Here is a 24,531-nt window from a genome sequence, read left to right as displayed (position 1 = left end):
TGGGATCTGATCCCTTTGAATCATGGCCATCTGGAAGAATAGTGGATATTAAAAAAAATGGGGAGTGTCAATTTTTCTGGAGAAAGAGAAGAAAATGGATACGTGTTATGTAGGCAACCTTTGCTACCTACCATATCTAAGTCCTATGTCTGTCCTGTTTCTGTGTTACTCTCCTAATTCTAAAAAGTCTTCTCTATGAACTATATTCACTTTTCTAAATACTGCCTGTTTTCAGAGACTGTCTAAGATGACACTCATTCAAGCCTTCAGGATATATTCCCTATCCAGATATAAACTTTTGGTCTTCTGGACTCTTATGAGCATTATGCGTGATATGTCTCACGTTCTGCATTGTGTTTTAGCCACTTGGTATATATACGTACTCATAAATACGTAAGTTCCTTTAGGGCAGAAAATGTTCTTTGCTTACCTTTACATTCCCATGCACTCTCAGCAACTCTGAAACTGTTATATTTATGAACTGAATTATTTGTCAATAAAACTTTTATTTTTTGCACAATATTGATTTAGTACTTTATATCTAAACTTTAGATCTAGGTTACATGTTTTACATACTGCCATTATGATTTAAAAACTCATTTTCAGAAATAATTTGTTATGATAACTCAGATTTCTATTTTTCAGGGGAATTTGGCTTACGGAGATCGTCTTTATATTTTCTGAAGCCCTCATATTGGTCAAAGAACAAAAGAAATTATAAGGAGTTATCAGAGGGCAATGTTAATGGGAATATTACTTTTAGTGAAATTGTTGAGTCCGTTTCTTCAGAATTTATAGGAAAAGAAGCTATAAGGTACGATTTAATCTGGCAATTTAGGTATAAGAACTGCTGATGGAATATGCCACATTTAAATCCTATCTTTTAAATTATGTATGTAAGTGTGGTATCTTAGATTTAGTACACATTTCCTGTTTTTTTAAGACACAGTATTAATAGGGGCTACTTCTCTTTTAAATTATTTTCTTTGCAACCATTTAAAAGAAGATTGCTGCTAGGTTTGAAATTTTATATCTCAGTGAAACGGTTTTAAAGTAACAAAACCTAGTGTTTACACAATTAAGCTCTTTTAAACTTTCTCCATTGTTATAGCTTAAAACAATAAATATTAACTTTATAAATTTATTCAGGATGCTTTGTCTTAAGTTATACAACACATTAAATTGTCCTTTGCTAATTTCATAGACGCTTAGGTATTGTGACATAATTAGAATATCAGTTTAATTTCTAAGAACCAAAGAAATTAATCACTGTGCCTTGCTAGATTAGTCAAAATCAAATTAAATAACAAGAAAGAGAAAAGAAAAGTGAAAGAAAAAGTGAAGCATAATTTGTTTTTAAACTGAAGAAAAATGTATAAAAGCTAGGGAGAGTCAAGATACTTAGGATGTAATTAGAAGACCAATGGTCTGTCTTCTCAAAGAGAAAATTCAAACTGGTTAATAAAACCATTACTTTAAAAAATTATGTAAAACGTTTAAAGTGGAATGAGAAACTACTTCACATTTATGGACAGTTTGAAATGTGTGCTGATGTGAAATGACATTTGGTTTTTAACCTCCCTTAACTGATTTAACAAGTATTTCATTAACTGCAAACAGAAAAGTATCAAAGATGAAAAGTAATCTATAAATTGCTTGAGTTACTTGCTTCGCTTTGTTTTTGGAATTTGGCTCATGAAAAATGAATAATAACGTAAAATGGAGAGAAATACTGTATTGTTCTCTTGTAGTTTCTTTAAAATACTTTTATAATTATTGTCAGCTCTGGTTAATTGTTTTAGTAGGAGGTACTTTATTATTCCAATAAAAAATTACATATTTGATAAAAATACTATACATGGAAACACATTTATACGTTGCTTTAAATACTTAAAGTAGAAAATGGTGTTTTTCAGAATCAGTGGTATTCAGAAGACATACAGGAAAAAAGGTGAAAATGTGGAGGCTTTGAGAAGTAAGTAGCTTTGCTAGTATTCAGTCCATAGTATTAAAGTACAAATGGAAAAACAATTTGTATAGTTTGTGGGAAATTTAAATTACAAATTTTTCTTTTTCCTTTATGTGACTAATATTCATAATAAAACTAACATAAAGTAATAAAAGCAAAAAATGAATTTCTATTAAGGTGAAAAATATTTAACTATTTGAACAAGTCTATGTCCTTTTTCATTTTATTATGCGTGTGTATACCTGTTACTTATTTTTTTTCTTTTGGCCTAAACACAAGGTTTCTCAGCCTTGGCACTACTGATATTTTGGGCCTAATTATTCTGTTCTGTGGGGGGCTGTCCTGAGAATTGTAGAATGTATAGCAATGTGTCAGGGTTCTTCAGAACCAATAGAATATATACACATATACACACATACAGAGCAGGAGGAAAGAGGGGAGATTATTTTTAAAGAATTGGTTCACATGATTGTGGTGCCTGGCAAGTCTGAAATTTATAGGGCAGGCTGGCAGCCTGGAAACTCAGGCAAGAGTTGAAGTGAACTTAAGCCAAAATTGAATCTTAAGTCCAAAATTCATTCCAGCCTGAGACTGGAAACTCAGGCAGATTTCAGAGGAAATCTAAGCTATAGTATTGAGGCGGAATTCCTCCTTCGAGAAATCTGTTTTTGCTCTTCAGGCCTTCAATTGATTGGATGAGTTTCACTAGTATTATTGTGGGTCATCTCCTTAAAATCAACTGATTGTAAATGTTAATCACGTCTATAAAATACCTTCACAGCAACGTGTTTGACCAAACAACTGGGTGTCATAGCTTTAGCCAAATTGACACATGAAATTAACATCATAAGCAGCATCCCTGGTCTCTGCCTACTTTATATCCATAGCAGCCTCCCTCTTCCCTGGTTGGGACAACCAAAAATGTCTTCAGGCCTTGCCAAATGTCCCCGTGGGTGGGGTGCGTAGTGGAGGGGGTGTATATTAACCACCCCCAACCCCTGCTTCAGAACCATTAACCTAACATATATTGACTTTTCTAGATAGCTTTCATTTTATTATTTTCAAATTTATTGCCAAAAACTTGTTCAAAGTATTTTCATATTAAGGTCTATAGGATCTATAGTGATCTCCCCATTTTTATTCCTGAGGTTTGTTATTTGAACTTTTTTCTTTTTTACCAGTTTATTAGGTTAAAAAAAATCTTTTTAAAGAACCAACTTTTGGCTTTCTTGATCCTCTCTATTATGTATTTGTTTTTGATTTTTTCTCTTGTTTTCTTGTTTCTACTTCTACATTTAAATGTTTTTCCCCCTACATTTTTGACATAGATGCATAGATCATCTTATAATGCAGCATTTTAAATATATACATTTTCCTCTAAGCATGGCTGTAGCTGCATTGCATGAATCTTGACAGGTTATTTTCATTATTTAGTTTTAAATATTTTAATGTTTTATTATGAGTTTTTTTCTTTGTGTCATTTATGTTTTGATTTTTAACTATATGGTGATTTATCTTTTTGTTACAGATTTCGAACTTAATTCCACTGTAGTCAGAGAACATAGTCTTATAATTTCATTTTAGCCATTTGAAATTTACTGAGATTTGATGACCTGGAATATGATTGGTTTTTGTACATGTTCTGTGTGCATCTGTACAAAACATATATACTGCAGTTGTTTATTGTGTTCCATATCAGGTCAAGCTGGTTAATTGTGTTTTTGAAATCTTCTGTGTTTGCTGCTTTATTTTTTGTGGAAATGCTTTTCTTTATCGAGAGAGATAAATAAAAAGTAAGAATCTTCAACTATGATTGTGAATTTGCCTATTTTCTTTGTATTTCTGTCATTGTTTTCTTTTACATATTTTTCAGACCATGCAGTTGGATACCTACAAATTTAGAGTTACAGCTTCCTTTAGGTTATTATAGGATATGTTTTCCCACCCTTTTTCTTTCAGTCTGTTTTTGAAATTGTCTGTATTGAGACCTGTATAGTTGTTATTACAGTTTCAAAATCTGATCTGAAAATCTTTTTCTTTTAATTGGAATGTTTAGTTCATTTTATTTAATGAGATTATTGCTATGCTTGAATTTTAATCCTCCATCTTATTACTTTGTTACTGTTTGTCTCACCTGTCCTGTTTTTTTTCTTTACCTCTTGCCTATTTGGTTGAACATTTTTAACTTTTTAATTTTCTTGTATTTTAACTTACATTTAATAAAACACACAAATTCCTAGGGTACAGCTTGATGAATCTTTTACAAATGTATGCAGCCATATAACCACTATTTAGGTAAAGATAGAGAACATTTCTAGCACTCTAAAGTTTTTCTTATGCCCCTTTGCTGTCAGTACCATCCTCCCCTAGATACAGCCACTATTCTGAGCTCTATCACTGTGAATTAGTTTTGCCTATTCTTGAATTTCCCATCAGTGGGATCATATAGAATGTTCTCTTTAATGTCTGGCTTCTTTCACTCAGTCAAAGAAATTCATCCATGTTGCTTTCTGTCATAGTACTTTGTTCTTTATCATTCCTGTCTAGTTTTCTTTTGTATAAGTATACAGTGGTTTATTTTTTCTTAATATAATCATGTGCCACACATCAATGTTTTGGTCAGCAATTGACCACATATTTGAAGGTGGTCCCATAAGATTTTAATGGAGCTGAAAACTTACTATAACCTAGTGATGTCATAGCCATTGTAACGTAGCGCAAACATTACTCACTTATTTGTGGTGATGCTGATCTAAACAAACCTACTGAGCTGCCAGTTGTATAAAAGTATAGCTCTTTGTGTAAGTACACTCTGTAATGTTTACACAACTATGAAATAGCCTAACTTCGTTTCTCAGAATGTATGGCAGTGGTGCATGACTGTACTTGAGCAGAATTGCTAGATCATGAGTAGAACTCATGAGTAGAGTTGCTGGGTCATATGTTTAGCTTTAGTAAGTTCTTGGAACAGTTTTCTAAAGTTGGTACCCTTTTTCACTGTGACCGGTAATGTATGACAGTTCCAATTGCTCCGTATCTGCACCAACCTTTGATATTTTCAGTTCTTTTAACTTTAGCTATTCTGATAGGGTATAATTATATGTTAATGTGGTTTTAATTTGCATTTACCCAATAACTAATGCTATTGATCTAAGATCTGTTTGTTTTTGGTTTTCAGTAGTTTTACCATAATATGCCTTGGTGATTTGTTTATTTTTACATTTATTCTGCTTTGGTTCTATAGTGCTTCTTGCAGCTATAGCTTGCTGTCTTCTGGTTTAGAAAATTCTCAGCCATTTTTCAATATTGCTTCTGTCCTATTTTCTTTTTTTGCTCCCTCTAGGTTTATTATTACATGCTGTGACTTTTCATTTTATTCCGTTTGTCTTTTATTCTCTCCTGAATGTTTATACTTTTGTCTCTGTGCTCTAATGTAGGTGTTTTCTTCTGACTTGTTCACTAATTTTCTCTATAATTGGGTCTAATCTGCTGATAAACTATTTATTGAAATTTTTTTCACTTTTGTAGTTTTTATCTTTCCTCTTGGTTCTTTTATATAGTTTTTAGCTCTTTACCAACATTCTCTTGTGAACATGATAGCATAATGGTTTTTAAATCTTGTCATATGGTGCTAATATCTACATCTCCTCTAGGTCTGTTTCTATTACCGGTCTTATTTATTGGCTTTTGGTTACCTGTCTTATTTATTGGCTTTTGGTCTTAACTTGCTTTCTCCTGCCTGGTTATTTTTGGCTGAGTGTTACATATTGTATATGAATCATCGTAGAGATTATTTGATGCTCTGGATAATGTAATCTTCCTGACAGGATTTACTTTAACTTCTGGCCTACAGCTCTAGGGATACTAAATCCCAGATCACCTTCATCAAATCAAGGGTTATAAAGCTGGGTTTTCAGATCTTTGTCTCCTGTCTTCCTTCAATCATTGACGTATCTATCCAATAACATTTCTTTATTCCATTCTTTAAATTTAAATTGAACCTTTCAAGCATTTGCTTAGCCATTACCATGCTATTGGTTAATTTCCAGGTTTTTGCCAACATATTTAACATGCCTGTAAATACTCTTGGGAACAAATTTTTGTTGGTTTCTCTGTTTTAAATCCCTTGGAAATTCCCAAAAGTGGGTATATAGAACTCTTCGGCCAATATTTTGTGCATCCTCTAAATCTGTTAGTGTAACAAAAAAAATAAAAGCTTATTACTTATTGTTCATACCGTTGACTATGGCAAAGAATTATTACGCTATAATATTAAATATTATGCACTTAAATATGCTGGTAACTTTAAATCTGTCTTTTAAATTTATTGGTTTATTTCAAGGTTGCTCAATTATTATGAATTATCTTGTATAGCCCAACAGAAATAAAAGTTATATTTGAAAATTCTCCTTTCCTGAACTAGATTTGTCATTTGACATATATGAGGGTCAGATTACGGCATTACTTGGCCACAGTGGAACAGGAAAGAGTACATTGATGAATATTCTTTGTGGACTATGCCCACCTTCTGATGGTGAGTTTTCTGACTTAAAAAATCTCTTCTTTTATTGGTATTATTAACTAAGGTATCACAATGTAATTACCTTGAATTATATACAGATTAATTTTTGTCAGTGATTTGGGACCAATTTCTATGTCTATAAAGGTGTTTTCTCGCTCTTTTTTTTTTTTTGGATTACACACGTTTGTTTTTCAATAGAAAATAAAGTGATTCAATCATGTTTAATAAAGTGAAAAGGATCTAATTTTGTATCTATTTTATCAGGTATTTTGTGTGCATGTGTTTACTTTTCATTTTCAAGGAAGTAATTAATTGGATATTAGATGAGACCTGTAGACATTTCAGGTTGAGAAAATAGATTTCTGAGTATGCAACAATAGTTCAAATAATAGAATGATAAATGTCAATACTATCTCCTAAAATAAGGTATTAAGAACAATATCTGAAACATAATTGTTACATGTGGTTTCCCTATAGGTGAGAATTCAGTAAGACAGTTCAGTATTTTCACAATGACCAGAGCAGCAGTATAATATTTTACTTTAAGAAAAAGCCAAATTTCCATGTATTGAATGTGCATCTTTTTAAATTAGTTTTAACTTTTAAAATTATTTTTATTTTGTTGTTTATCCATAATTGTGTCACTCTTTGATGGTAGTATTAATATCGTACATTTATATAAGACTGTATAAGTTTTGTTATGATTCTCCATATATTACCACATTGATTTAACAATTCTTAAGTGGGATATACTACTGTTTATATAAAAGAAAAGCTAGAATTCAGAGTAAGTGTTTTCTTAAGATTATACTGCTAGTTCGGGGAATATTTTTACCTTTGTTCTTTCCACTATTGCATAATGCCTGGAAATGAGGAAAATTGTTATTGGAATATAAATGTAAATAATGCACCAATTAAGCTTCTGGTTCCTTGCTCTTTCCACTATGTGATATGTCCTGAAAATGAGGGAAAATGAGATTGGAAGCAGATAGCCAATAGTATGGAAATGAGGGTGTGTTGTATCTTCCAAATTTATATTAATTCTTACTTTATGTCTATTACATACAACTAACTAACTGAATTATTGGTATACCTATATTAAAGCATGTATACATTTTAATACTTATTTAGTATACATTTAAATATGTATTTTGGTTTTAGGGTCTGCATCTATATATGGACACAGCGTCTCAGAAATAGATGAAATGTTTGAAGCAAGAAAAATGGTTGGCATCTGTCCACAGTTAGATATACACTTTGATGTTCTAACAGTAGAAGAAAACTTATCCATTTTGGCTTCAATCAAAGGAATACCAGCTAATAATATAATACAAGAAGTAGGTCATTCATATTGAAATCTTTATTTTATTCTCTCTAAATTAATAGCCTTTTGTAATAGTTTGTGTAATAAAAGTATGCTTGAAAGTATAAATACAAAACCTGTTCTTAATCAGTAAATGGAAAATCATTAAAAGAATTAGATAGAATTTTGAGTAAAAGTTTTTGCCCATATTAAATTGTCCTTGTTTAATCTGGAGGGCACTAGTCTCAATATGGGTGTTTCCTTTCTTCCTTTCCTTTCACGTACTCCTATCCCCACCACAGAGCCTTCGCACTGATCCCTTTCGCACTACCCAGGAAGTCACACAAAAGTAAAACATACCTCTCCATCAGGAATCTTATTATCTGTTACTTCAATTATGTATGAATATATGTCAAAATTAAATTCTGTACTAAAAGAACATTTTTAAAGTTGATATTAATACTGGAATGCTTAAAAACTAATATTGAGAATTATGTAAATCATGTTTAAAAAATGACATTGTTCACACTTTTATAGGTGCAGAAGGTTTTACTGGATTTGGACATGCAGGCTATCAAAGATAATCAAGCTAAAAAGTTAAGTGGTGGTCAAAAAAGAAAACTGTCTTTAGGAATTGCTGTTCTTGGGAATCCAAAGGTAAACAAATATTAGTGTCACTGATGAGATAATTTTAAATTATTTTAAATAAAAAGTATGTTGTAGAAATATACATATATATGCATACGCACATTATGTAAAGTTTAAACATACTTAAAACATAAGGTATGGATGTAATTATAGTAACATTGTCTTAAAACTGAAGTCAGAAAGCGATATAATATCTTTATAGTAGTGGTCCCCTTTAGGAAGGGGAATAGAAAGGATGGCCTTTAGTTACATGTGCAGTGTTTTATTTCTTTAAAAAAAGATCTGAAGAAAATATGGCCAAAAATATAATTTATTAAATTTCAGTGATGGCTTTAACAGTATTCTATTATTCTCTATAGTTTTCTATATATTTGTAATAGTTCATAATAAACTTTTTAAAATAGAACAAAATCAAAGGAATAGTTCAGCATTTGTCTTCCTGATTTAATTTTTGTATGTACCTCTTCTTGTGCTATTCTCTGTCCTGTAGAAACAGAACCACCTGATAAAATGCTTTGCAAAGTGCTAGGAAGCTCCTAGACGTGCTTGTAGCTAGGAACCCCATTGGTCCCCACCGTCCTTTACTTTTCCCCTTGATGCTGCAGCTTGGGGATGACTGTGTTCTGGCTTTATGTTAATTTATCTTCCTCCAAAACCCCATCACCATGTTTTCGAAATTAAAAATAGTCTTAAATTGCTTTCCTTGATCTAAGATAGGATATACTTTTCTAACAAGCAGTTATATTTAGAAAATTTAATTGTTCGGATAAAGCAATATACTTAATGTTTATTATTTATCTGATTGTTGTTACAGTTATGTCTTACATGTTACAGACATTAGTCTTTTAAAATTAAACCAAGAAAATTTACATGCCAAATGATAATTTCTAATTTCTGTGCTGAAAAACTCACATCTAATAGATTTCTGAGTGGAAATAATAACTTGAAATGGAAAAGCTTTTCAGTCCACATAAATTTAGTTTTCCTGAGGATTCCCTGCCCTTCTCCATCTCTTTTCACACAGATACTATTGCTAGATGAACCAACAGCTGGAATGGATCCCTGTTCTCGTCATATTGTTTGGAATCTTCTAAAATACAGAAAATCTAATCGGGTGACAGTGTTTAGTACTCATTTCATGGATGAGGCAGACATTCTTGCTGGTGAGATTTTTACTTTAGTTTTGAAAGATAAGGTCACGGGGCCAAATGGGAGATTGGATATAGAGATGTCCTGAGGAACAAAAAAGCATGGTGCTCTCAACAAAAAAGTTATTAAATTTTTAAAAAACTGCTTATTTTTGTGTCAGGGAGGCCCTCAGACTAGTCAAGGTTCAATCATTTACTAGGAGAATTCTTAGGACTCAGCATAGTCACACTCATGGGTATGTGTTACTGCAGTGACACCGAAAGGTATAAAGCAAAATCAGCAAAGAGAAAAGGCACACAGGACGAAGTCTGGAGGAAAGACACACGCCTCCAAGAATCCTCTCCCAATGGAGTCACAGGGGCTGTGCTGCTTTTCTCCAGCAATGACTTGTTAACAACACTTACAAAATGTTGCATACTACAGGAGCTCACTAGAGACTCAGTGCCCACGGTTTTCACTGGGCGCTGGTCTTGTAGGCACCCTCTGCCTAGCGTATACCAAACTCCCAGACCCCCAGAAGGAAAGCAGATGTGAAGTATAATTTACATTGTACAGTTTAGGTACAGTGAGCCATCCTTACATTGTACAGTTTAGGTACAGTGAGCCATCCTTTAGAACACTCCTAAAATCTAGGTTTCCAGATACCAGTCAAAGGCCAACCTTGTAAGCAGGCCTTTCTAAGAATAACAGTCGCAGGCCTGCTACGTTAACTGTTTTCTACACATATCTAAACACGCGTGTATAAAAAAATTCAGCTTTAAGCCAACACATGGTTTTTAATAACTGTGACAAGATCTAAGAGTTTGAAATTGTAGAGCACCTTTCTGTTTATAATCTAATAAATTGGGCATGTCATTCATATGGTTAGCAGTATCTTTGTTTAAAAAAAACAGCTAACATTTTGTTTTTGTTGCTTTTTTGTCATTGTTTTTACCTTTGGTTATAAAGGAAATACTGAAAGTGCTTGCATTAGTAGGTCTTTTAGGAAGAGTCTGAGATATTTGGAGCAATATTGGGAAAGTAGACTTGAGAGTTATTCTGCCTGGATACAATTCCTGTCTTTGTCATTTAATAGTTGTGTGAAACGTGGGCATACTATATATTTTTCATTGCTTCAGTGTGCTCATCTGAAAAAACAGGTGATGATAATCTACTACCTTCCTCATAAGGTTGTAATGATAATTCAATGAGGTAGTAATACATTGATGTCTCCTATGGTGATTCATAAAATATAAATGCCAGTTATTAATGCTATTACTAACTTAAAATTGAAATGCAAATCTTTGTTTGCAGATAGGAAAGCCGTCATATCACAAGGAATGTTGAAATGTGTTGGTTCTTCCTTGTTTCTCAAAAGTAAATGGGGGATTGGCTACCGCCTGAGGTATCTATTATTTATTGGTTCTATATTATGTTCTTGACCTACTGTTATTAAATTTAGGGCTTGTCATAATGTGCTTTGGTCGTTTTTTATGGCACTCACTTTAACTTAATGCATTTAGAATTTACTTTTGGTTGTTTACTGAGTAATCATAAAAAATAATTTTTGGTTTTCTTTAGCATGTACATAGACAGATATTGTGCCACAGATTGTCTTTCTTCTCTGGTTAAACAACATATACCTGGAGCTACTTTATTACAACAGAATGACCAACAACTTGTGTATAGCTTGCCTTTCAAGGACATGGACAAATTTTCAGGTATTGCCAACTTTCAGTTTTTGGTTGTTGAACCAGGATCTTGCAACGGGAATAGGTTTTCTTAACTTTGTTTACTTTTCTGTGTATTATTTACATGCTCTCAGGTGGCCAGAGTTAATGTTCCGTTTCTGCTTTATTTTGCTTTAGAAAGTCAGAAATACTACAAGCCAACATGTTTCTTTTTTTATAGGCAGCACTCAAGAAACTGTAACTAATATGTTAACTTGAATAAATAATTGTGTTTGTTTTGTTGTCAAAGAAAGAAAATATTCCATTTGCTTGTAGGCCTCCTGGGAATAAGATTTATGTATGTGTGTGTGTGTGTGTGTGCATGTCTATACACATATACGTATTGTATATACACATATATATACACACACATATACATACACACACGTCTTTGTGTATATACATAAACATACACACACACATGTATAATTGCTTGTATATGTCCCCAAGTTCTTTTTTAGTTTCATGATACCATAGTGAAATATATGGTTATATGGTAAACCCTTGAATTATTTTAATTATGGTATTAGTTTTCTGCTTTATAACGAGGAACTCAAACTCAGTCTCCCTTATCTGTTTAGGGATCTCTTAATAACCAAAAGGATTTTACTGATATACATATGTTGCGCAGAATTCCCATAGCATTTATCTCATAATTAGACATAAAATTTTTATGTTAGTTCAGTTGGTTTCTTTTGAGAAATGAAAAGGAATCATTAACTGGCTTGAAGTACATATGCCAACTTAACGTTCCCCTGTTTTTCATTCTGTCTAAGTTACTTGTTAGTTTTAATTTATAATATGATAAATATCTAGTAGATATTTTTCCATAAGCAAACATTTTTTGGGGTCCTTAGCAATTTGTAAGAATGTTAAAAAATTTTGGTCCTGAGACCAAAAATTTTGAGAACCACTGTACTAGCAGAGTAAATTTAGTCATATCCTATTTCTAAAGGCTACTTTAAAATAATTCGTGATACACAACATTCTTTCGTATTTTCCTTTCAGGTTTATTTTCTGCTCTAGACACTCATTCAAGTTTGGGTGTTATTTCTTATGGTGTTTCCATGACAACTTTGGAAGATGTATTCTTAAAGCTAGAAGTTGAAGCAGAAATTGACCAAGCAGGTAAAAACAAAACTAAAAAAACATTTTAGATAATTAACCAGACAGATGGTGAATAAGACAAATAATTATATAAATGTGAAATATATATTTGGGGGAAGAAAGAGATGCAATAAACAGGTAAATAAATAAGTAACTGAAATATTTACTGATAGGAGTTATGAAGGAAAAAATGAGGTGGTCTTGGGAGGCAAATAACTTAGATTATATCTTTAAGGAGGACTCTGTTGATGTTTAAACTGAGACCTAGCTGGGAAAAAAATCTTAAGTAAGTGAAGGTTTTATTGCAGAGCTTTCCAAATAAAGGAAACTGCTACTGCAAAGTTGTTAAGTGAGGAACGAGTTGAATGTCTTTGATGACAGAAAAAAGGCCACCGTGGATGGAGCTTAGTTAGCCAAGGAGAGGGTAATATATGTAGTGAGGTCAGGAGTAGGTAGGGACCAGGATCATGTTTAGTCTTTGAACATTTGGAAAAGAATTTGGTTTGTTTTCTTAGTGCAGTGTGAAGCTATCAGGAGTTTTAGAGCAAAGGAGTAACATGATCTGATTTCATTTTTAAAATATGCATCCTGGTTGTTGAAGGAAGTGTGGAAGCTAGAAGAACAGTTAGGGAACTTACATTTAATCTTAGCTTGAACTAGAATGGTAGTGAAAAGGGGGAAACATGAACAGACTTGGGTTATATTAGTGGTACTGGTGATAACTTGTTGATGGATTCGTAGGGGTTATGGAAAAGGAAGAATCAAGAATAAGTCCGGCTTTTGGCTTGAGAACTGGGAATGGAATTGCCATTTCCTGAGAAGGGGTGAGGAACAGGTTTATGGAAAGGGAATCCAAGCATGATTTTTGGCTGTATTATTTGAGGTGCTTACTAGACATCCAAGTGGTGATGTACAGTGGGCAGTTGGATTAACACAGTTGGAGCTAAGTGATGATGTTAGGTCTGAAGATACAAATTCCGGAGTTACTCATATATAAATGGTGCCATGGGATTGGATGAAATCACTTAGGAAGCAAGTATAGATAAGAGTAGAGGGGCAAGCTCTGAGACTAAGCAATGATGGGCCAAAAAGGGCTGACTGAGAAGGAGCCAAAAAGGAGATATAAAAGCCAAGAAAAATGGTGTGTTTGGAAAGAGGAGGTTGTCGATTATTTGCTGATTGCTATGAAGAATAAGATGAGGACAGAAGGATGTTTTTGGTAATATGGAAGACAGTGAGGGACTTGGTAGTGTGGAAACCAGTAGTGACCTTGAAGGAGCCATTTCAGTGGTGTGGTAAAAGTCAAAGCTGGATGTGTGTAGTTTAAAGTGAGACTGTGAGTTGAGGAAACTTCTTATGCAAGTGATAGGTGGTTGTGACAGGTCAGGAGAGTGAAGGCAACAGGGATGTTTCTCTCAAACCTGGAGAAAATAGAAAAGTCAAGTTTATCTTGAGGACATGATATCAGGCTATAGTCAGAGAAGAAAGTTCACATAAAAATTTTGGATCTTATGCAGTTGGAGAGAGAACCAGTTCTTAAATTTGGTCATACGTCCAGTTTGGTGAAATTGAATAGAGATAAAGGTGTGGGAATAGAGGAAATAAGCAGGAAGTTAGATGTCAGGATGTAGAATTCATTACCAGTGAATATGTTTATAATAATTAGGATAATGGAAGAGAATTAGATGGAAAAGGTACTTGTTTGTGTGATGCTAAATATTTTGGAGTAATGAAATAGTTTCTAGAAATGTTTGGGCATTGGGAATAAAGCTGAGAAGGGTGTGCTCTATTTAGATATTACTGGTGTACTCTATTTAGATACTTCTAAATAGAAGGTATCTTTAAGACCACCATAAAAAATAAATTTAGATATTTCTATAGTACCTTTAAGTCCACCATAAAAAATAAATTTACTTGTAACATCAGTTTGCTTTTAGTTTGGCCAATTGTAATTGTTTTATTTTTTAAAAGTTAGTATGTATCAAATTCTGTGAAGGTAAATTGGTGCTCGCTGAATACCAAGATTGTGGTATACAATATTTGAGCACCCATTTCTAGTTGATCAGTCCACTGTCATGGGAAGGGAGAGATTGGACTTAACTCATTTTACTAAGTCATTCATCTAAACTGTAGAATTGGTAAGATGCCAGGACAATCAGATTTTATGTAAACACTATTTTATACATCATTGCATTCCACTCTTAAATTTTTATTTAATGTTTACTCATTTTTAAATTTACCATAAGTCTAAGAAGTCCTTTTTTATGGCTCTCATCATACAATAAAGCCAGTTTTCACCTCTGTTTGTTATTTTTCATCTGTTTTGAATTAAATTACTGTTACAAAAGTAACATCTTTATTTCTGTCCCATTGATGAGTTGTGTCTGTTTTTGGTCTAATCACTTATAGCATGCCTCTTGCATTTGACTTCTTTTACTTAATACTATGTAAGATTCATACATTGTATTCGTATAGTAGTTTACTTTCATTGTTTTATTACTAGTGTTTTATTACAGGAATATTTCACAACTTATCGCCTGTTGATACATACTTGGGTTCTTTCCATTTTATGGCTTTCTGGATAGGGTAGTGGCTAAGAATATTCTTGTACATGTGTTTTGGTGAACTTATGTACGTATCTCTGTTGGGTTTATACCCAATAGAGAGTTCCCTGGATTGTAAGCTATGCACCTGTTCAGTTTTAATAATATTGCCAAAGTATACAAGAGTTCCACTTGTCCTACATCATTGCCAGATGTGTGCTTCTTTAAAATTTACCTGCTTCCGAAAAGTTTTCATCTTTTTAAGGAATATACTAAACCATAATTTTCTTTTTATTTTGTTTTGGCAAATAGATTATAGTGTATTTACTCAGCAGCAACTAGAAGAAGAAATGGATTCAAAATCTTTTGATGAAATGGAGCGGAGCTTACTCATTCTTTCTGAAACCAAGACTTCTCGACTGGGCACCATGAGCCTTTGGAAACAGCAGGTGTATACAATAGCCAAGTTTCATTTCCTTACCTTGAAACGTGAAAGTAAATCAGTGAGATCAGTGTAAGTATAGTCACTCTGCTGCCTGATGAAATGTTTTTTTAAGGACACAAATTAGATTTACTATCTTAATTTTTAAAATGTAAACATCTAAATAATCTTTGTAGTTTTGATTAAAACTATAATTTCACATGTCAGAGAAAAGAGATTATGCTAACGGTAAATTTCATTGAATACCATTAGAGCTTTACCCTTTTTTTAAACTAGCATTTTTAAAATCTCATTTATAAAATGAAGGAGTGACAAATGTTCTCTAATTGTGTAATGTTTCAATTACTGTCACTGTATTTAAGTTTTATTTTGCATTCATGTATTTCATAATTATTTTGCATCTATTACTAATATGTATAGGTAAACAGCAGGAAGAATAAATTTTATCCCTATGTAATACATGAATAAACTGAAATGTAAAGGAGTCTTTATAGCTGGTAGAACTGGGATCTAAAGGACATCTTTTCCACTTAGCTTTGCCTCTCAGGATTGCATGGGGAGCTAGACATTGAATTATTTGGAATTAATATTAAATACTTTCATATACCATATACCTGTCTTGTAAGATCCAAAATGGTGAGAGAACTAAAAAGTAATAATCAAAAATAAGAGATTTGTTATATGTTTGAAATATGCTGAATTCATTTACTTTTTTGTCCAAATTTATTCAGTATCAAAGAAATGTCAATCAAGTATCTAATATATTCCTGGGTCAGCATTACTAAAAGAAAAATGTTTATTTAAATTAGCATGTTTCAGCTTATTTAATTGAACACTACTCTCATAAAATATTCCCTGAAAAACAATGTTTCTTAATTAGCTTGGGCTGCCATTACAAAATAACATAGACTGGGTGGCTTCAATAACAGAAATTTATTTTCTCACAGCTCTAGTGGTTGGAAATCAGATTTAGGGTACCAGCATGGTTGGATTTTGGATTCTCTTCCTGGCTTGCAGATGGGCCACTATCTTGCTGTGTACCTCACATGATCTCTTTGTGCATAAACAGGAAAAGAGAGAGAGCAAGCTCTCTGGTATCTCTTCTTATAAGGGCACTAATCCAGTCATGGGGTCCCTTCTCTCATGACCTCATATAACCCTGATTACCTCCCAAAGGCCTGATTTCCAAATACTGTCACATTGGGGGTTAGGGCTATGAATTTGGGAGATGGGTGACATTCAGTCCGTAATAAAAAGTGTTCTATGGTCAAATAATGCATTTGGCCATCTATACATTTAGGAGATGTCTATCTTGTATTTCCTCTTTTGAAGAGTTGCTCATTAGCATATAAAAAACACACTAGAGGTTGTATGGTAAAGAAATTCCTTCAACTTTGTTTAACCTGAAGTTTCCAAATATTTTTTAGTCATGATTTGTTTTTAACCTAAAACATCTATTAACTTATGGAACTGGAGTTCAATGCAGTATGTTTTTGGAAATGTTGATTTAGGTATATTTACAGCAATTTAAGAAAGATTTTTAAAAAAGTTATGGGGTTTCTGAAAAATTATAAAATGTTAAAGTGTGATAATCTAAGCTCACTCTACCCACTTGTTGTGACAACCTATCACATATAATGTAGAGATATTTTGCAGGATAAGATAGAAGGATATCTGCCTTCCAGATAGAAGAGCATTTTGAATGGGGAATAGAATTATGTAGTGGGCCAGCTGCAAGTGAAGTTCCTTGTAACTATAATATTAATCTTGCTTTGCCTCTAGAGGAGCAAGGGAAATTAATGTGGTTTGGATGAAAATTCAAAGTTTCACTGTACTTTTATTCCTTGTATCTAAAATATTTTTGAATCATACATTTTCTAAAATATGAGGGTAAATAGAGTAGAGGTAGGCAGGAAATAAGTTTCTTCAGGAGAATAGAGATGTAAATGTGACATAATGTCTGGTTCTTTGAAAGTTTACCCTATAAAAATTTCAGGTGACTGATCTAAAATATACTTTTATAACTTTTAATTTTGTCATTGACTATTGGCTTTCAATTCAGTATTGTCATGAGATCATTTTAGAGAGTAGAAATTCTACTCCCAAGTGTGATTTACTTTTCAATTTTTTCTTTCTTTTTTAAAAAAATGAGTACCTTTTAATTGTCATGTGAAGGAAGATTTAAAAAATAGATTTACATATTAATGTGCTTTGAGCTGTATTATCTTTTTTTCTTTCAGGTTGCTTCTGCTTTTAATCTTTTTTGCAGTTCAGATTTTTATGTTTGTGGTACATCACTCCCTTAAAAAGGCTGTGGTTCCCATCAAACTTGTTCCAGACTTATATTTCCTAAGACCTGAAGATAAACCTCATAAATACAAAACAAGTCTGCTTCTTCAAAATTCTACTGGTGAGAGTGTGTGAAGGTCTGTGAATGTGTGTTGGTTGGTGTGTGGGGGTGACGGATAAATATAGGTCAGAAAATATGGATTTTAAATATAAATATGTATGTAAGGTAAAAGCATGTTCTGGCTGCACAAATATAAATTAAGTAGAACTCCTTAATGCTGAATAATATATTATAGAAATGATATTTTGGTTTAAGTATAGATGACAGTTTTTAAAAATATTCTAATTTATACTTCTTATAATCATAAAATTTCCTTTTTTGGTAGTAACAACATTATTCTCAGAGCAGCATGTTTCATCTCAAAGTTTACTGTGAGAAAAATAAACTTCAGAAGTTGAAAAAAGTTACAGCATGTAATATTTATGCAGTTATATATTTAAGTAGAAATGTTAAGTCTTCAAGGACTATCTGAAAAATTAGAATTAAGAAACATCACAGATGTAAATATTTACAATCAAGTACGTTACTTGTAATGGATGTTTTTGGATTTGCTATTGATTATTCTTATTACATAATTGTGAAATAGGAAAAAAAATTAAAAACACATGACCATGAGCAAGGGTCAGAACAAATGAAAGGAACTTACATAGGATTCTGCTTTTCAAAATAATAAAACCTAATACAAAATGTTATTCCTACATGATCAGTTGTTCCCAATACATCCATCTCCTATCTTCAAAGATAGTTTGTAGTTCCCAAGGTTCTTGAATTGAAAATCAAGGTTAGCAAACTCTGGCAAATATACAGCAACACAAAAGCTGCATCATTTGCTTATCTTACTGAAATATGTTAGAGAGGTGCATTTCCTACAACCCTTTGTATCCTCAAACTCTTTGGGGCTTAACATCTCCCAGCACTTTACCTATATTCTAGTATCTTTCCTTTTGATTCACTATTAACTAAAGAGCTTTGCCCAGTGTTAAAAGAATAATCATAATTAGGGATGATTATAAATTACTCTTTAAATCATCATTGTTAAAATCTGGTTTTCAGTTTATTATGTAACTTATTCTTTTGGAGGATGAATGATAGAAAAGTACTTTTGAATAGAAAATGTTACGTTTTGCAGTTTTGCATTTTCTTTCATTAGAATTCTTGTTTTGGTGGGTTTTGTTTTTGTTTTTTGTTTTTTTAAGGAGGGTACAGCTCACAGTGGCCCTGGTCCATGCGGGGATCTAACCAGCAACCTTGGTGTTCTCAGCACCTCGCTCTAACCAACTGAGCTAACCGGCCGTCCCTTGGGTTTTAATATACATTTCATGTTGCTAAAATACAGTACTACATGGAGCCTTCTACTCTGACGTTGTGACTTTTTTTTTTCCTGTGTATTTGGGGCATTGTACATCTGTCTCAAATTTTTCTGCTTTGAATTTAATCTCAACTGAGCTGCAGAAATTCTAGTCTTTTCTCAGTTTTGTCCCTTCTGTTATTTTTTAGTACTTCTAGAAAATACGTATTCCATATTTTCCTAGGCCTCATTGTTGGTCCTAAAGAAAACCATGTTTCCTTTAGGAATCACTGACTTCTGTGTGTTTATATTGGGCAGTATCTTACCCTCCTCGCAAAACATTGGTATCACAGGTGATACAGTTCCTTCCGTTCCAGCTCTCTTCTCAAGAGTACAGAGCCACTCTAGCAAGCTGGGGATAGGATTAGGCATACACGTAGTATCAGTAAACGCACTGTTCTCTGTGACACTCAGGTTTGGTGCTGAATCTGACCCCCCCTGCCGTACTACTTAGTTACTGATAACGTCTTTGGTTGGTTTAGATTTTTCTCAACCATCTTGGCTTTTGTGACAATGGAATGTTTTCATTCATCAGGCATGTCGGTATGAATTTAAACCTTAGACAGGCTTCAGAGTTTTTCCCTTGGCTCCAGGCAATTTAAAAAATGTAGATGAAGGCCTCATTGTGTGTTCTTATGTATTAAGGTAATTAAGGCAATCGATATTTATAAAACTTGTGATATTATTTCAAAGCATGCAGAAATCCTCTAAGGAGTGATGCTACCTAACTTCGTACCCTGGCTTCTACCTTTCTGAGCCTGCTGGTTTTCTTGTTATATAAAATTGCTAGATAGATTTTTATTCTCACTATTTAACCAAATACCGTGTATTATGAATAAAATTTCAGTGTAATAGTAGTAGCAGCAGCGGCAGCTAAAATTTGTTCAATTACAAAAAAAAAACAGGTTCTGTTCTGAGGCCTGTGTATGTAGTGACTTGGATTGGAATCCAGGCTGACTGGCTCCAGAGCCAATATTCTCAGTCATGTCTTAGCTGTTGAAGATAGAATACTTTTTAAAGGAGAGCTCTTTCTAATGTTATTAAAAGCCTATGCCTGTTTCTCACTTAAACTGCTTCTTTATTATTTGCTTATTTTCTAATACCAGACTCAGATATCAGTGATCTTCTTCGCTTTTTCACAAAACAGAGCATAATGGTGACGATGTTTAATGACAGTGACTATGTATCTGCTGCTCCCCACAGTGCAGCTTTAAATGTGATGCAGTCAGAAAAGGTGAGTAATGTATACAAGCAAATACCCATTTGGAATTTGTAAAATACGAAGATTTTTCCTCTAAAATTAATTATTTGCTGACTTGGCCTCATTAGTTGGAAATTAACATTTACTTTTGAAAATAGTAGCTGAGTTTATTTATGATATATTTTATGCTCTGGTGGATGACCAATAAATAAAGCTACAAGGAATTTACTTTTATTTTGTTATATATTTTTTTAAAATATCAAAATATCTGTAGATTCCAAACCAGGTTGTTTTTATCTATCATTAAGTTATTATTTCTCTGATTTGTTGACCAGCTTTCAGTACAGTTAGTGAGAATTAGCTTAGTTGGTGAGAAAAGCTTGGTACGTAGCAACAATATATCCATTTATGTTTATATACGGTATGTAATGAGTCTCTCTTTTTGAAATTGTAGGAGTATGTTTTTACAGCTGTTTTCAACAGTACTATGGTTTATTCTTTACCTGTATTGATGAATATCATTAGTAACTACTATCTTTATCACTTAAACGTGACTGAAAGCATCCAGATCTGGAATACCCCATTCTTTCAGGTAAACAAACTTTAAAGTGTGTGTATGTGTGTGTGTGTGTGTGTGTGTGTGTGTGTGTGTGTAAAATAAGTATTAAAAGCCAAGTGGTAATAACAAACAAAATCTGAGGAAGTTCATCTTGTGCCATCTAGCTTTCTTAAAACTTGAATTGGCATGGTTTACTTCTAGGTTTAGGAGTCCCCAGTATTCGTTTGCTTTAGGGTCAAGGAGGTTCCGTCTTGGTGTCCATACTTTTGTAAAACAAAAGTATTTTTCATATTAATCATAGAAATATTAAGATAATTTAAAAATGAATATTGTTTATGTAAATTCTGGATACTGGGTATTGAAAGGACCTTGAGAAGTCACCCAGACAATTATTTTTCCTCTTAGTAGGACTGTGGGATTATAATTATGAAAATTAACATAAGTCTTCAGAAAAATACTCAACATTTTTCTCTCAATACTTATGTGTTGTTTTTTTTTTAACAGATCCATTGACTTTAATGCAATGACTATCCCACCTTATGTTTTTTTGTGTACTGAAAAATAAATGGACAAATATATTTCTGTAATAGCATTTTTTATTCCTATACTGTTTTTTAACAGCTGTATTGAGATTTAATCATACACCATCTAATTTCCAATTTAAAGTGTACAGTTCAATGGTTTTTATTATGTTCATAGAGTTCTGCAGCCGTCACCACAATCAGTTTCACATTTCATCACTCCCCCAGAAACTGTTGTACCTATTAATCACTCCTTATTTCCATCTCCACCCCCAGCTCAACACAATCTACTTTCTGTCTCCATGTCTATATAATCTACACCCAAAACTTTTTTAGTTTGCTGTGATTTTTTGCCATTTTTAAATGGAAATCACATTGAAGATTAATTTAGTACTTTTCTTGTTACAGTTATACATGGACATAGGGACAACGTAACATTAAATATGCATTTTAAAAAGATCACTGGCACAAGGGTGGGGAGAGATTTCTGTGAGGAAAACTACGATGAAGGAAACAAAGATCAGATCAGAGATTCTTTTACTAACTAGCGTAGACGAGAGGAGATGACAAGTGTCTGAGTTAATGCAGGGGCAGTAATAATAGCGACAGAGGGAGAAGATGTTAAAGAGATGTGGCATACTTCATCACGGTTGCATTTGTGAGGTGAGAAGAAGAAAGGAGTCATATTAGACCTTTGGGTAATGTGGTGCATGGTAGTAATCACCAATTTTGAGAATATTGTAAGTAGAAGAGAGATTTTTGGTTTATTTGGTGGAATGGAGGTACTGATTTCAGTTTTGAGTCTGCTGAATTGTTTTGGCATTTGTGCCTGATGGACATGTAGTAGGCATTTGGACATAGGAATCGAGAGACTTCTGGAAATAAATATTTGTGAGTCACCAGTGCGTAGGTTTATTGAAATCATTGAAGTTGTAGATATCCCTTCTGATTTTGTTTTGTGTGTGAAATATTTCCGACCTGAAGAAAATAAACAACCATGTATCTACTACTCAAATGTTTCAAATGTTAACATCTTGTCTTACTTTAAAAAAAACTTGAACTTTAAAGATACAGTTGAAATCCCCAGTGTACCTCTCCCCAGTTTTGTTTCCTTCTCTAGCTCCATGAAGTAACCACAGTTCAAAATTTATAATTCCCATACATGTTTTTATGATGTTACTGCATTTGTGTATATCTATAGTTATTACAATACATCTTGTAACTTACATTTTCCCTCACTGACATACAATCATATTATTTTTTAAAACTAGAGGGAAAGAAATGGGACTTTTTAAAGCTCGCTATTCATAGATATAGTCTTACTAATGTTCCATATTTTTTTTCTTCATCACATTCTGTGTGATTGAATCCCACTGTAGTCTCTCATTAGTCTCCATTTCTTTCTTCTTCTTTTTTTTTTTTAGTCTCCATTTCTTGTACTGCTTAGCTTACATACTTGTTGGTTTTAGCCACTGTCATGTACAAGAGGTTGGGGAAAGTTCTACAGTGTCATATGGCATGAATTAAGGAGTTGGCTTTATTGGTAAAATCTCAGACGGCCAGGTTCCACAGGATAAAGTCTGTCTCCACTTGTGGAGGAGTACGCCAGACCAGGGTGTCTGCTAGACATGTGTGGGTTCTGTTCTAGAGCAGACACTTTCCTTGTTCCAGGGGTACATCTTCTTACAGAACAAGGTTAAGAAAATGGCCTTGTTGAGAGTGGGGGGTGACACAGTACACTTGGTTCTGGGTGTTTACATTTGGGGCAGCTAGGGACCTTTGGGGCCTGTGGGAGTTACCGTCCTGTGTGCTGGGGAGAAGAAACTCCTGGTGCCTTAGGAAGCTGAGTTTGAGTACAGCTTTTCCCACTGGAGAAAAGTAGGGCCCCAAGATCCCACTTGGCTTATAGTCCAGGCAACCAATGAGGGAATCAAAGATCATTCTGAGATGGTCATGTTCCTTGCATAGAACCACTGGTGGATATGTTAACTGCTTTCTGTGCAGTTATTATTTTTAATTACATGGTGAAGTTAATTTATATGCCATATTTTTCTGTGTGGTACATAAGGAAATGGAAGTACAGTGATTTGCTCAGGATCATATAGCTATTTAATAAGTAGCAAAGTTGGTACTGTAGCTCACTGCCGGCTCACTCTGCCACCTGTTTTTTCATATAGACTATGCCTGGGATGGTTGTCCAATGTATTTCTTCAGAGGTTTTGGTAGGCTTTTAGGAAGTACTAAGATGATATAAAGTAATTCTCAGTTTTGTTTCTTATTCTGTGGTTGTCTTTCAGGAAATTACAGACATAGTTTTTAAAATTGAAATGTATTTTCAAGCAGCTTTACTTGGAATCATTGTCACCGCAATGCCACCTTACTTTGCCATGGAAAACGCAGAGAATCATAAGGTAATGACTCAGTTAAAAAATTACAGCTATAGTTTGCTAATAAGAAATCTCACTAGAAATAACCTATTTTGCATGAGTGCAAGACTTACATATAATTATTTCAGGAGTAAGAAATGGAGTATAAATACATTTATTATAATTTCTTATAATAATAGTAATAACTGTCATTTAATACTCAGATCCTTGCCGTACCCTTTAAAGTAAATCCTTTCATCCTTACAACATTGTGAGGTAAGTTTTACGTTACCCACTTTATAGATCAGGAAATGGAGGATGGAAGTGTTCATATGATGTGTCCAGGTTGACTCATCTTGTGTTACGTAGTAGATCTGGGAACTCGCTGTGATCCTTATGTTCTTAATTGGTACACCAAACTGCCTCTGTCCCTTAACCTTCAATAGAATGTATTGATTGCATAAGGCAATTAACTGATGTTAAATAAAAAAAGGGGAGAAATGATTGTCATCACCAGGACCTAGGGAAAATTGCTATGTGTACAGAGGTTTTCTTAGTATTCTTTTACCTTTTCTGCTCCTTGTTATTTTGATGTCCTCCATCCAGGCAGATGACGATCTTATACAGTCTTTTGGCCGTTCAAAACCTTCCACTCTTCCATTCTGCCGAAATTGTCTTTCTCTTACTTCTCTAATCAAAATTCTCATTCCATATCTATTCTTAGATCAGTGGAAGCAAGTTTGTCTAAATTATTTTATACAGTGTGATTAATAATGAGATTAAGCCTCATGTAA

General features: G+C 33.3%; 1 protein-coding gene across 3 annotated transcripts in view; it reads left to right on the top strand.

Moving 5' to 3' along the window:
• Positions 1 to 24,531, top strand: part of ABCA5 (ATP binding cassette subfamily A member 5) — a 60,990-nt gene that overhangs the window by 17,146 nt on the left and 19,313 nt on the right. For all 3 annotated transcript variants that reach the window (XM_033090651.1, XM_033090649.1, XM_033090650.1), the window contains 14 exons: positions 646 to 814; positions 1,917 to 1,975; positions 6,393 to 6,503; positions 7,653 to 7,828; positions 8,332 to 8,451; positions 9,467 to 9,605; positions 10,885 to 10,975; positions 11,152 to 11,291; positions 12,309 to 12,428; positions 15,263 to 15,464; positions 17,633 to 17,802; positions 20,197 to 20,324; positions 20,746 to 20,883; positions 23,669 to 23,782. In XM_033090651.1, the coding sequence (XP_032946542.1) occupies positions 646 to 814; positions 1,917 to 1,975; positions 6,393 to 6,503; positions 7,653 to 7,828; positions 8,332 to 8,451; positions 9,467 to 9,605; positions 10,885 to 10,975; positions 11,152 to 11,291; positions 12,309 to 12,428; positions 15,263 to 15,464; positions 17,633 to 17,802; positions 20,197 to 20,324; positions 20,746 to 20,883; positions 23,669 to 23,782 (1,877 nt within the window). The remainder of the gene's footprint in view (positions 1 to 645; positions 815 to 1,916; positions 1,976 to 6,392; positions 6,504 to 7,652; positions 7,829 to 8,331; positions 8,452 to 9,466; positions 9,606 to 10,884; positions 10,976 to 11,151; positions 11,292 to 12,308; positions 12,429 to 15,262; positions 15,465 to 17,632; positions 17,803 to 20,196; positions 20,325 to 20,745; positions 20,884 to 23,668; positions 23,783 to 24,531) is intronic.

Source organism: Rhinolophus ferrumequinum, chromosome 21, assembly GCF_004115265.2.
Source record: "Rhinolophus ferrumequinum isolate MPI-CBG mRhiFer1 chromosome 21, mRhiFer1_v1.p, whole genome shotgun sequence".
Lineage (NCBI taxonomy): Eukaryota > Metazoa > Chordata > Mammalia > Chiroptera > Rhinolophidae > Rhinolophus > Rhinolophus ferrumequinum.
Note: the sequence above shows the minus strand (reverse complement) of the source record. Positions and strands in the feature narration are given on the sequence as shown.